The 13,444-nt window shown below is 49.4% G+C and overlaps 1 protein-coding gene across 2 annotated transcripts in view; it reads left to right on the top strand.

The window, feature by feature from the left end:
* Tln1 (talin 1) overlaps positions 1-13,444 on the top strand; it is a 31,308-nt gene that overhangs the window by 3,495 nt on the left and 14,369 nt on the right. The window contains exons 2-21 of one of the 2 annotated variants that reach the window (XM_028779076.1): positions 2,495-2,657; positions 2,892-2,989; positions 3,289-3,418; positions 3,518-3,670; positions 3,861-4,003; positions 4,099-4,226; positions 4,905-4,965; positions 5,707-5,811; positions 6,308-6,463; positions 8,123-8,224; positions 8,366-8,442; positions 9,008-9,188; positions 9,346-9,459; positions 9,568-9,676; positions 9,864-10,072; positions 10,209-10,307; positions 10,691-10,741; positions 11,270-11,437; positions 11,623-11,917; positions 12,514-12,680. In XM_028779076.1, the coding sequence (XP_028634909.1) occupies positions 2,528-2,657; positions 2,892-2,989; positions 3,289-3,418; positions 3,518-3,670; positions 3,861-4,003; positions 4,099-4,226; positions 4,905-4,965; positions 5,707-5,811; positions 6,308-6,463; positions 8,123-8,224; positions 8,366-8,442; positions 9,008-9,188; positions 9,346-9,459; positions 9,568-9,676; positions 9,864-10,072; positions 10,209-10,307; positions 10,691-10,741; positions 11,270-11,437; positions 11,623-11,917; positions 12,514-12,680 (2,676 nt within the window). In that variant the 5' untranslated portion in view covers positions 2,495-2,527. The remainder of the gene's footprint in view (positions 1-2,494; positions 2,658-2,891; positions 2,990-3,288; positions 3,419-3,517; positions 3,671-3,860; positions 4,004-4,098; positions 4,227-4,904; positions 4,966-5,706; positions 5,812-6,307; positions 6,464-8,122; positions 8,225-8,365; positions 8,443-9,007; positions 9,189-9,345; positions 9,460-9,567; positions 9,677-9,863; positions 10,073-10,208; positions 10,308-10,690; positions 10,742-11,269; positions 11,438-11,622; positions 11,918-12,513; positions 12,681-13,444) is intronic. The other variant, XM_028779077.1, reaches the window with a different exon arrangement.

Here is a 13,444-nt window from a genome sequence, read left to right as displayed (position 1 = left end):
TCTTACTCTTCGTGCTTCCTGGCTACTGAAAGTGTGGCCTAGGGCCTTCCTACCATGGGCCATACAGAATGCATGGAGGGAAAAGGCACGCATAATGGAGGAGAGATGCCGGGAGCCAGCGAAGAAGCTGTGTGTGCATGTGCTTCGTACAAAAGATAGATCTTTGTAGGGGCTGTGAAACCCAGGCAGGATCCGTATAGAGACAGCACAGGCAGTTCTGTGGGAAAAGAGTCCTGAGTATGAGCTAAGGGGCCTTGGTGAAGAATGAGAATACATGTATGGTTATGAAGACAGACCCTGTGTTGGAGGAAGTCAGATCCAGCCCTTCAGCTGCCCAGTCCAGCCCGAAATGAGCCTCCAGCAGCCCGAGGCCGGATATGTCAGTCTCACCCACAAACCCCTCCCCCTCCCAGCGGTTGAGGACTCAGAGGCCAAATTTGGTAACAGACTGAGTGTTATTCCCCCAGCCTTCTTAGATTCTGAATCTGTCTATAGCTTTCTCTCTCCCTTTGTCCCTGTAACTCCCTGTCTCTCTGTGGTTCATCCCTGTAGGTACCTGCACTGATGATACTCTCCATGTACCCCAACATTCCTGAGCCCTAGTATACTTGCATTCCATTCCTTGCTGGGATTTGACCTCCTGTCCTCCACACCCCCCTCCCTCCAATTGCCCAACGCCTCTGGAATGCATCTCAGGAATGTATTGAGGGCGGAGGAGTTCTCTGGGAAGGGGACATGGAGGGGGTGTTGTTGCTCTTCATAAAACATGATAAAAAGGGACCGACCGGGTTTTCAGATCCTGACAGGGAGCAGGTAGCTTCTACTCATAGTCCCAGGGTTCTTGTTCTTTGCCACTGCCAGTCCCAACTCCATGTCCATTTCTTTGACTTCCTTCACTCTCAATTAATTGAATAGATAGCTACTCAGCCTGGAGGAGGACAGGCATGACTCAACTCTCTTATCGGGATCTTACCAGAGGAAGAAGTGGGTATCCATATGTCCGGAGGAAATGGGGGCGGAGGGGCACACATGCAGTTTCAGCTTAGGCTGAAGTCCTTCAGTCCTGTTCTGGTTCCTTGGACCCGTGCTTCTCTGACCAGCCCTCACTCTCCACAGTCAGGTCTGTTCTGCTGCTGGAAAGGTTCCCTAGGAGTAAGGAGTGGGCAGAGAGCTGGGACCAAGGGCACTGGGAGGTCCTCTTATTTGGGGTAAAGATGGAGAGAGCAAGCTATGCTTTTCTTTGTAATCCTGAACTGTGTATACGGCAGAAATTTTCTTCTAGTCATTGATCCTGGTATTTCCGACATCTGGGTCTGGTTTCTATCAAGGCTTTCCCACTCCATCTTTTCCAGTCTCCTTTTCCTCTGCCCCTTCCTAATTTACCTGGTTCTCACATGCCTTCTGTATTGTGATACAGAAACAGGACACTGCCTGTTTCCTAGTCTTTCCTCTAGTCCTGCTTACCCCCTTGGACTTGCCGTTTGTCAGGTGGGGAATGGGGAGACTGCATCCCTCTCTTTAGTTAAGAGACACCTAGTTGTGTACCACACTGGATCACATCATCAGCTGTTGGGCAGACCTGTCTTCTTGGGCCTGTATACCACCAGCTGCTCATGGTGGCTGAAAGGTAGAGGAAAATGGGCTTGGCTTTGCAAATGCTGAGCTGCTCTGAAGCGTCATCTGGTACCTAGTTAAGGTGGGGGGCAGTCTGGGAGGGCCATGATGAAGAAGAATACAAGAGACTGCAATAAGCCTTGAGTCTCAGTGTCTGCGGTGTTTATCTTTCTTGCCTTGAAACTTTCTCCTCTCCAACAAGTAGTTAGGTCATTCCTGAGGTCTCTGGACAGAGAATCATAAGTCTACTGTGGCTGCACAGCTCATTGGGAAGCCCTACATGTACCATTCGGGTTGTAAGAAAGCAGGGACAAAAGTAGGTCTTTCTGACATGCTAGCCACAGGCAGTTTACAGGATCCAGGAGCCCCTGGGATGCTGCATTTTGCTAAGAAGAAGGCAAAAGCTGTAAGAGGGAAGGTCACACGATGAGTCAGAATAGTGCTCTGAAATCCCAGGACAGAATGGAGACAAAGAAAAGGAAAAAACTGACCCCGGAAAAGTAAAAAAAAAAAAAAAAAAAAAACATAAAAACTAAGGCAGAGGCGGGGTTGGGAAAGAGGTGAGCAGAAACAAGAGGCCCAAGGCACTTGGAACCAGAGAGGCACAAATTCCAGTGGTGCAGGCAGGACAGTGTCCTCAGGTGACACTGCATTTCAGGCCTGCTATTGTACTCTGGAGACTAGCTTCTTGCTGGGATGTCTTAAATTGTCTAGACTGGTCCATTTGATGTAAGTAGTCTTTCACCTTTTGAAATTATTAAATAGGACAGAACAGTTTACTGTTATTTTCTGTCATGGTGATTCCCTTAAAAATCCTCTCTCTGGGACCCTAAGGCACTCCAGTGAGACTATATTCTAATGCTCTGATGCTACTGGCCAGGTATCGCCAGGCCAAAGAGCAGAAGCTGCCACCATGGTTGCGCTTTCGCTGAAGATAAGCATTGGGAATGTGGTGAAGACGATGCAATTTGAGCCATCTACCATGGTGTATGACGCCTGCCGCATGATTCGTGAGCGGATCCCAGAGGCCCTGGCTGGCCCTCGTGAGTTTGACTACTGGTGGTGGGGGCCAGGAATCCTCCATCCCTCATTCTCTGGGTCTTGAGCAGTGTCCTCATTGTGTTCTAAGTTCCTCACCTCTCAGGCCTATGCTCCAAGGTTTCCTTTCCTCTTTAAGTCCAAGGTCATGGGAGAAAATAATATGCAAAGCCAGAAGTATAGCTGTTTGGCCACAGTGAAGTTTTTATAAATCTAAGGTGATCTACCATCTCTTTTAGCCAGCGACTTTGGGCTGTTTCTGTCAGATGATGACCCCAAAAAAGGTATCTGGCTAGAAGCTGGGAAAGCTTTGGACTACTACATGCTCCGAAATGGGGTAAGTAAGTCCATCATTGATCACCCACATCCTCTGCATGCTGTCTCACTTGTTTCCAGCACCCATGTGGGTCTCTGCCCCTCCTTTCACTTCCTCATACTAGTTTCTTTCCCCAACCCTGGGCTTGTCACATAGCAGGCCAGCACACCCCTGTGCGCCCATGTGGCTTTCTGACACAGGCAGGCAAAATGCCCTCCTTTTGGATGAAACACCATAGTCTTCCATTTACTTCCTTTTCCTTGGCTGTGTAAAGGGAGCTAGTTTAAATAGGCCCCGAGCACCTCTCCCTGCCCCAACAGGACACCATGGAGTACAGAAAAAAGCAGAGACCCCTCAAGATCCGGATGCTAGATGGAACTGTGAAGACTATCATGGTGGATGACTCCAAGACTGTCACAGACATGCTCATGACTATCTGTGCCCGAATTGGTAAGGGGTCTTGGTAGGACAAAGGCCTAGGGCAGGAGTTTCCAACTCTTGTCAAAAGACTGGTGGTCAGGGAGTTAGCAAACCATCCCTTTTCCCTAGGTATCACCAACCATGATGAGTATTCACTGGTTCGAGAGCTGATGGAAGAAAAGAAGGATGAGGGGACAGGGACCCTAAGAAAAGACAAGACCCTGTTGCGAGATGAGAAGAAGATGGAGAAACTAAAGCAGAAGTTGCACACAGACGATGAGTGTAAGCAGTAGACGCATCCTGGGAAATGGAAGGGAGAGGAAGGGCAGCCATTTATTTCGTATTTACTCTGAATCATGGGACTTACACTTCCATGAAGAAAGGCAGACACTGGAGAAGTAAAAAACCCAGACACTAGGCAGCAAGGGGCCATGCGGGTTTGGTGCAAAGGGTCCTATGCTCTGTGTTCCAGTGAACTGGCTAGACCATGGGCGGACACTGAGGGAACAGGGAGTGGAAGAGCATGAGACATTGCTGCTGCGGAGAAAGTTCTTCTACTCAGACCAGAATGTGGATTCCCGTGACCCTGTACAACTGAACCTTCTCTATGTGCAGGTATGGAGAAGAGTTGGCTCGGGTGAGGTGGGGGCAGGCCATAGTTAACAGGGATATCCCTGCACCCATACACTGTTCCCTTCTGTGTTCTCCAGGCAAGAGATGACATCCTGAATGGCTCCCACCCTGTCTCCTTTGACAAGGCCTGTGAATTTGCAGGCTTCCAATGCCAGATCCAGTTTGGACCTCACAATGAACAAAAGCACAAGGCTGGCTTCCTTGAGTAAGTGACCCACGTCCCATACCCTGTTATGGCTTGGGACCCCCTTCCCACAGTGACACAATGGACCCGTCTGCACCCCAATCCTTCTTCCCTTACTTCCTCTTCCCAGGTTTAAGGGTTGACACCCACGGGTCATCACCCTTTCAGCCACCATCGTCCTTTGTCTCCTCACTGGCCCTGTCAGAGTGGGAGTGTTCAGTGTCTCTGCCCTTTCCCCTGTAACTTGCTTTGTTTGTTTTAGATTCTCTGAGGAATTTGCTCTATTAGCCAAAGTAAAACAGGACATTTTCCTTGTGGGGAACATTAGATTTAAAGGGTCCCCAAATCTCATTCACGGGTATTTCTCAGGATCCAAAGACTTTAATAAGACTGTCTTAGTTTTCTAAGTGCATGGTCATCCTCGTAGGAGCTTTCTCTCCTCTTGGCTCCCTCTCTTTCTCAGAAAAACTAAGCCTCCAATTTAAGTGTCCTCAGTCCCCTTCCCACAGAAGGCACAGGTCACTCAGGAGCTCCTGTTGAGTTCCCACTCTTTCAGAAGCCAGTGTAGACCAGTTTCCTCGGTCTTTCTCAGAGATGATACTGTCCTAGACATTTCCTCAAACCTCCAGGCCCACAGTTCATGGCCCACAAGCCCCTGATGCTATCCACTCCATGCTGACCCTCCCTTTTCTGGTGTAGCCTGAAGGACTTCCTGCCCAAGGAGTATGTGAAGCAGAAGGGAGAGCGTAAGATCTTTCAGGTGAATGGGGGAGGGGAAAGTGTCTGGGATGACCTGGGAGCTTGGCTGCTTGATTCTCCTGGCTAAGTGGATCCTACCTCCTCCATCTCTGCTCACCTCGCTTCTGCCCTCCAAGCTGTTCTCTTACCTGTCTTATGCAAAGAAAGCAGAGGATGTGGATTTTAGTCCTGGCCCATCCGCAGTTTTGCTGTGGAATTTCCACTTTGGGTTTTGCTTTTTATTTGAGACTGGATCTCACTTTGAGGCCCAGGCTGGTCTCCAATTCACAGCAGTCCTCTTAGCTCAGCCTCCTGAGAGTCGGGATTGTGGATATGAGTTACCATGCTTGGCTCAACTTAGTATTTTCCTTGCCTTTACTCTGTGGAAGCCAGATAGGAGCATCACTGAGCTATTACAGCTGAAATAACTGTGAAATGTAATCTTTGTCCACATGTAAAGTGTTATCCCCACTCTGAATACTCAGCCCAAAAGACCTTCTCTTTTGAACTCTGACGGTCCTAGACCCTCCCCTACTTCTTAACTCTAGTCCCATCTGCAAAACGTCTGCAAGTTCCCTAACCGCATTTCTTCCATTGTTGCTTCTGCTCCTTAGCCAGCCTACGTTGCAGCTCCTCATCTCATGCCTTTCTGAACCCTTCTGTGTGCGCGTAATACTCTGTCAGTACAGTTAACATCCTAGCGGGACTCCTTCAGTGCAGTACTATCTCCACATGGCTAACTTTCCCCATTTCCTACTTGAAGGCACACAAGAATTGTGGGCAGATGAGCGAAATTGAGGCCAAGGTACGCTATGTGAAGCTGGCCCGTTCCCTCAAGACTTATGGTGTCTCCTTCTTCCTAGTCAAGGTGAGTCCTGTCTTTTCTTATGGCCTTCCTTTTTTTTTTCTTTTTTTTTTTTTTTAATTTTATTTTTTGGTTTTTCAAGACAGGGTTTCTCTATGTAGCCCTGGCTGTCCTGGAACTCACTCTGTAGACCAGGCTGGCCTCGAACTCAGAAATCCACCGCCTGCCTCTGCCTCCCAAGTGCTCTTATGGCCTTCCTTATGTCTAATTCTTGCCCTTTCCTGTCTCCCTGAACTCCTTGGCTCGGCCTCAGTCTTTCCCATCATGGCTTCTTCTGACCATGTACATCCTGTCTGTTGTCAGTCCCCCATTGCCATCGCTCCCTCCTTTCCCCAGCTTATGCCTTTCTGTCCATAGTAGAGCTTTGTCCAGGGCCTGCCCGTAAGCACAGTCGTTTAGCCCTCCTGGCCACCTCACCTTGTGGTCCAAAACTGATCTGAGCATTCCCCTTATATTTGATCTTTAACCTATAACACCAATTCCAACCTCCGTCTCACAGGAAAAAATGAAGGGGAAGAATAAACTAGTGCCCAGGCTGTTGGGCATCACTAAGGAATGTGTGATGCGTGTGGATGAGAAGACCAAGGAAGTGATCCAGGAATGGAGCCTCACCAACATCAAACGCTGGGCTGCCTCTCCCAAGAGCTTCACTCTGGTGGGTGCTGGGATTCCAGTGGGAAAGGGCTTTGGGGTTGTTCAAGAAGAACAAGTACAAAGGTCTTTCCCCCCTCCTTTAGGGTACGGTGCATTGACTATGACTCCAGAACAAAGAGTTAGTAGCTATTGTAGGAAGTGGAAGTTAGAGGAGATGGAGAAGCTCCTACAGAATGAATGGAGTGGAAATGGCTGGGTGACTGACACTCTTTAAATTCAGCAGAGCTTGGAGAGTTACCTTTCTATTGCCGTGATAAAACATGTGACTAAGGTAGCTTACAGATGAAGGGTTTATGATCGCAGTGGGATGAGAGCCCATCACAGAGTGGGAAGTGGGGCAGCAGGCAGGCATGGAGGCAGGAACAGCTGAGACCTCCCATTTTAAACTGCAAGTAGGAAGCAAAGAGCAAACTGGGAATGCTTAAAAGTCTTGAGTTGACAAAGCTTGCCCCCAACGGCATACTTTCTCCAGCAAGAACATACCTTCTAAGCATCCCCAAACAAATGTTTAAATGTTCAAGTGTTCAAATGCCTGAGACTGTGGGGTAGGGGTGTGGATGGGGAGGTATCTCATTCAAACTACCACGGGGGTTCCTTAGCAATAAAGCACTTCCTAGAATATGTAAAGATGGGAATTCAGTCCCTAGTACTACAAAAAATGAGTAAAAGTATAAAAAAAAAAGGGAAAGAAAGAAAAGCAAGTTGGACATAGTCATGTGTATAATCCCAGCACTTAGCATTCTGAGACAAAGGGGTTTGCTGTGCATTTGAGACTAGGCTGGACCAAAGAGTGAGGATCAGACCATCCAGGGCTATTTAGTATCAAAAAGAAGCTAATAAAGGGAGTAGACAGAACATAGCTGTAACCAGTGCTGGGGTTCCATGACTTGTAAGGAGAAGCTAATAGACAAGTCTCCCTTCTTTCAGCATTGGCTATTTGTGGTTGTTCTTTCCCTCTGGTTTTATAGTTCTGAGGTTATGAATTGAAAACTGATATCAACTTGATAGAGTACCAGATAGTGAAAATCGAAATGAGAGATGCTGTCTTCCCACTTTGGATCTTTTTGCCAACCTTCAGGGATGGTCATTTAATAAATATGCTGATGGCTTCCCAGTTGTACCCTCTGGGGAGGAGGCAAGAGTCTAAATAACATGTCTATAAAACTAGCAGAGCCGAGCAGTGGTGGCGCACGCCTTTAATCCCAGCACTTGGGAGGCAGAGGCAGGCAGATTTCTGAGTTCCAGGACAGCCTGGGCTACAGAGTGAGTTCCAGGACAGCCAGGGCTACACAGAGAAACCCTGTCGGGGAGGGGGGGGGACTAGCAGAAAGGTCACTACTCAAGCAAAATATCCCCTCTAAAGAGGGAGATAAATAAACAAAAGGTTGGGCTGGAGAGATGGCAACCACATGGTGGCTCACAACCATTTGTAATGGGATCTGATGCCTTCTTCTGGTGTGTCTGAAGACAGCCACAGTGTACTCACATAAAATAAACAAATCTAAGAGAGACCGACAGTTGAGGGGCAGTGGGCTGGTTTCCTAGTGGACTGGTGGCGTGGACGTTGTTTACATCAAGTGGACTTTGTGCCTTTCCTCTTCCCCGTTTCCACACTGGGTGGATGCTTGTCTCCTGCTCAGTCCCCACCCTGTCACTCTAGGACTTTGGAGACTACCAGGACGGCTACTACTCAGTACAGACGACCGAAGGCGAGCAGATCGCGCAGCTCATTGCTGGCTACATCGATATCATCCTTAAGAAGGTGAGTGCTTCCACCCAGCCTGAGCCCACGGGCCCTCTGCTCCCTAAGCCAGTCCTCGGAAAACAGGACCTAGGTTCTAGAAAATGGCTGACTGCCTCTTATTTAATGGCTTCAACTCTTCTTCCTTTTTTCTTCTTACAGAAAAAAAGCAAGGACCATTTTGGGCTGGAGGGAGATGAAGAGTCTACTATGTTGGAGGACTCAGTGTCTCCCAAAAAGTAGGAAGGGGAGTTGGGCTGATGCTGTTCATTGAGTAGGGAAAGTAAGGCTTGACTGCACGGAATCACTGGGTGTTGCACATCTTAGAACAGTTTGAGCACATTCGGGTCAGAACAGGAGTTGGGTCCCTTGGAACTGGAGTTCCCTGTGCCGAGGAACAGTGGTCGGAAGCTGTCTGAAGGGAGTTCTGGGAACTAAACCCTGGTCCTTGCAAGAGCAGCAGGTGCTGTTACCTGCTGAACCATGCCTCCAGCACTTGGTTCTTTCACTAAGCTCAGGCTATAACAAGACTTTGTTAACCTCTAGATCAACAGTTCCCAACCTGTATCACATATCATATAACCTGGAAAGTACGTTTCCATTTATGACAGTAGCAGTATTACAGGAACTGGCAATGAAATAATTTTGTGGTTGGGCATTGGGGTTATGGTTGGGATATGGTTTTGGTATGGTAACCCCAACACGAGGAACTGTATTAAAGGCTCACAGTATTAGGAAGGTTGAGAACCACTGCCCTAGGTCCTAGGACTGCAGAGGCATTGTAGTTGTTTGTCGTGTCTCCAGGTCGACAGTCCTTCAGCAGCAGTATAACCGAGTGGGGAAAGTGGAGCACGGCTCTGTGGCTCTCCCAGCCATAATGCGCTCTGGAGCCTCTGGTCCTGAGAATTTCCAAGTGGGCAGCATGCCACCTGCCCAGCAACAGATAACCAGTGGCCAGATGCACCGAGGACACATGCCACCTTTGGTAAGAATGCTCTCACCTCTGCCATGGCACACAGATCCCTGTCCTAAGTGTCAGGAGTAAGCAATCTTTTATACTCCCCTCCCCAGCCTCTTACTTCATCTTTGCTTCTTCTAAATGTTCCATTCTCATCTCTGTTACTCTTCTCCCTATCTTTTAGACTTCAGCCCAGCAGGCGCTCACTGGAACCATTAACTCCAGCATGCAGGCTGTGCAGGCTGCCCAGGCTACTCTTGATGACTTTGATACTCTACCCCCTCTTGGCCAGGATGCTGTGAGTATAGGGTAGAGAAGAAGCCAAGTGGTGTCAAGCTGGGACTCTAAGGAGTAGAGAGGTAACTAAACCAGAGCAAACTCTTAAGGTTTTGCCTTTGCCTCTCAGGCCTCCAAAGCTTGGCGTAAGAACAAGATGGATGAATCAAAGCATGAGATCCATTCCCAGGTAGATGCCATCACAGCTGGCACTGCCTCCGTGGTAAACCTGACAGCAGGTAGGCTGGATGCCAACCTGAGTATGTGTGAAGCGGGGGAGAGCAGGTGTGCACACCTAGTGTGTGATGTGCTCCATGTGCAACTGTCTTTACTCGCTGTGGCAGGTTGTGGGTGTGTCTGTCTGTAACTGCAATGGTGCTTCCTCCCTGCTCCATCTCAGCATCTTCCTCTGCTTTCTGTCTTTAGGAGATCCTGCAGAGACAGACTATACCGCAGTGGGCTGTGCGGTCACCACCATCTCTTCCAACCTGACGGAGATGTCCCGTGGGGTGAAGTTGTTGGCTGCCCTGCTGGAGGATGAAGGTGGCAATGGCCGGCCCCTTCTGCAAGCAGCAAAGGGACTTGCAGGGGCAGTGTCAGAACTGCTTCGCAGTGCTCAGCCCGCCAGTGCTGAGGTCAGAGGCCACAGGGCTGTGGTGAGGGTGGACACAGGGTTCCACCCCAAGAAGGAAGTGTGACCCAGGAGCTAGTGAGACCTGTGGGCACATGGCCAGCATCAAGCAGCTTCTGACAGGTGTCCACTCTCCACAGCCCCGTCAGAACCTGCTACAGGCAGCTGGGAACGTGGGCCAGGCCAGTGGGGAGCTGTTGCAGCAAATCGGGGAGAGTGACACTGACCCCCACTTCCAGGTTTGTGATAAACCCAGCTCCCAGAGCCCCCACTCTTAGGAGATGATCTCTGATCCAAAATCTAGACCTTAGTCCCTCTTTCTGTGAATTGACCCATCCAAACCAGCCCAGTCATGTTTCCAGATACGATACTGAGAACTCCTAGTCCCATGGGGTGAGAGTTCATAACTCTTGAATGCAAATATAATCTCCTGGTTCAATTTGGCACTTATTGATGATGTTCTTAGCCCTGGCTTCCCTGCACATAGTCATGGCCCCAGCTTTAAGCTATCTCAAGACACCCCTGCCACACTGAGGATGATTTTCCTCTAGCTGTCCCCTTCCCTTCCCCCACCCTAGGCAAGTTGCCTCAGCTGACTTTTCACCCTGGATTTCCCATACAGATGTGTGTACCCAGAGGGGCTGGGGCTCCATCTTCCCCCGATTCCCCTACGGTAACGGTCTCTGGCCTGGGCCTTCCCAGCTTGGTCCTCTCTGAGCCGCATACACTCGCTTCCACACCTCTTCCTCAGCCTCCTAGGGGAACAGACATGATGGGAGATGGGGGTGGGGGCCTAGACTTGACAGGGTTGAAGAAAAGAGATCAGATAGGGTAGGACAGGGTCTTCCTCCACAAACAGCAGATGACTCCTTGCACACTGAGGTTGAGCAGCTCAGAGACATGAAGCACTCGTCCCGTTGTACTACCTGCTCCTCCTCCCCCTCACTGTTCGAGTGTATCCGCCTCATGCATCTCTCCCTTTGGTATAGATTCTATTTCTGTTGGTGAGGGTTTGTTCTCGGTGAGTGTCTCTCCTTCTGGGTGCTCAAGGTAGTGGGGCTTGGGATAGGTTCTAAATGCTTGTGCATATACTGTCCTCTGATTGGAGTCAATGGGAATAATGAAGCAGCTTAAGCCTTGAGAAGTGTCCATGGATCCTAAGCTCAGTCTCAGATCTTACTGGCTGCTTTCTTTCTCATAGGATGTTCTAATGCAGCTAGCAAAAGCAGTGGCAAGTGCTGCGGCTGCCCTGGTTCTCAAGGCCAAGAGTGTAGCCCAGCGCACAGAGGATTCAGGGCTTCAGACCCAAGTTATTGCTGCAGCTACACAGTGTGCCCTGTCCACTTCCCAACTGGTGGCCTGTACCAAGGTGAGCCCAGATTTACTGTATCCTGTGCCTCTGAATAATATTACCAACATAGGCACACAAACCTCTCATTTTATCTCTGACTCTTGAGGCCTTGTCATCCATCCCAGTGACTACTATGAAAACCACAGAGACCCGTCTCACAGCTTCTTTCTGCTGCCTACATGTCTGAAACTCTTTCCTCATAGGTGGTAGCACCTACGATCAGCTCACCTGTCTGCCAAGAACAGCTGGTGGAGGCCGGACGACTGGTGGCCAAAGCTGTGGAGGGCTGTGTATCTGCCTCTCAAGCAGCTACAGAAGATGGACAGCTGTTGCGAGGGGTAGGAGCAGCAGCCACGGCTGTCACCCAGGCCCTCAATGAGCTGCTGCAGCATGTAAAGGCCCATGCCACGGGGGCTGGGCCTGCCGGCCGGTATGACCAAGCCACTGATACCATCCTCACTGTCACTGAAAATATCTTCAGCTCCATGGGCGATGCTGGTAAGAGTACTCGCCTCCAGGAAGACAAAAGCCCCAGGGTGGGTACCCTAAGCTGTTGGACATTTGCCTTACAGACCTGGCCACCCAGCCTCTCAGGATCAGCATAGTGGCCTTTCTAGCTGTGTCACTCATTGTTCAGTCTAGAGCCTCCACTTCCCTATTGGTAAAGCAGAAGTATAAGCCTTGTTCTGTTTTCTTTGGAGCATTTAAAAAAGATACCAAGTTATGCACAGTAAGAGGTGCCACGTTGCATGGTTAAGAGCTAGCTGGGCTTGAAAACAAGGAAGAAGAAGGGGTAAAGTAGCCTTCTCCATTTCAACTTCTTACTCCAAATCATTCAAAGAAGACTGCCTCATCCTCTCAAGATATGTACTAGAGGTACTAGCTGGAAACTACCCTTCCTCTCATGAGAACTCACCGGGAGACCTGTCCTCCGAGATCTTAACCCAGAAACCTGGGCCTCACAGGACTTTGCCAGCCCCTTCTCTGTCGCTGAAAGCCCAGACTACATTGTTTGCTCCTCCCCTCCTCCCCTCCTCCCCCCATCCTCTTTCAGTGCCTTTGGCTTTCTGACGTGAGGCTCTCCTGTGTTGTAGGGGAGATGGTACGACAGGCCCGCATCCTGGCCCAAGCCACCTCAGACCTGGTCAATGCTATCAAGGCCGATGCTGAGGGGGAGAGTGATCTGGAAAACTCTAGAAAGCTCCTGAGTGCTGCCAAGATCCTTGCTGATGCCACCGCCAAGATGGTGGAGGCGGCCAAGGTACAAAGTAGTTTTCTGTACAGACCCTAAACTTGACCCTGAAGGGAAGTAGCAAGGTCCAAATGGGACCTTGTCTGATGGGATGATCCCAGGAAAGGAGAAAGTAGAGGAGAATAAATAGGGAAACTGCCAGGAAGGTCCTGGCTCCCACTCTGTGGGTGGGCCACCAAGCAGGTGTATAGATAGCTATGACCCACAGTGGACTCTGACCACATTCTTCTTCTTCTTCTTCTTTCATCTTGAAGGTCTGTTGTTCCCACTTTCCTTGTGTTGCTAGCACATATGCTTGGTATCTGTTCTTGGTCCCCTGTGAAGGCAGACAGCCTTTTGGTCCAGAGGGTCTCCACTAGCTATACAGAATAAGACCGCATTAGATATTGACACACAAGGTATAAAGACCATCAGAAGGGATTGCCAAAGGTCCCCTGGACTTTGCAACTGCTGTAAATTCTTGAGATCCCTTCTCCAGAGAAAGTCTCCCGTTCCCTGGCCATCCTGCTCACACTAGGTTAGTGTAGAATTCTAAGGACTCTGTAGGACAGGCATGGTTCCACTTAAAGATTGACATCCTAGGAGAAATTAAGTACCTGGGACCCCACAGCTTCTCCGCTCTGAAACAGTTGTAGCTCTCAGCAGTTAAAGCCTCAGTGAAGGGAATTAGAAATTACGTCAGGAAAACAGATGAGCTTTAAACTGGATTTAGAGGAGTCAGAAGAGTGTACTTTGACTTCAGAGTGATGACAGATAATGACTGTGTCTCCTCT

The sequence above is a fragment of the Grammomys surdaster genome, unplaced genomic scaffold (assembly GCF_004785775.1).
Source record: "Grammomys surdaster isolate TR1022 unplaced genomic scaffold, NIH_TR_1.0 344, whole genome shotgun sequence".
In the NCBI taxonomy this organism is placed as follows: Eukaryota; Metazoa; Chordata; class Mammalia; order Rodentia; family Muridae; genus Grammomys; species Grammomys surdaster.
Note: the sequence above shows the minus strand (reverse complement) of the source record. Positions and strands in the feature narration are given on the sequence as shown.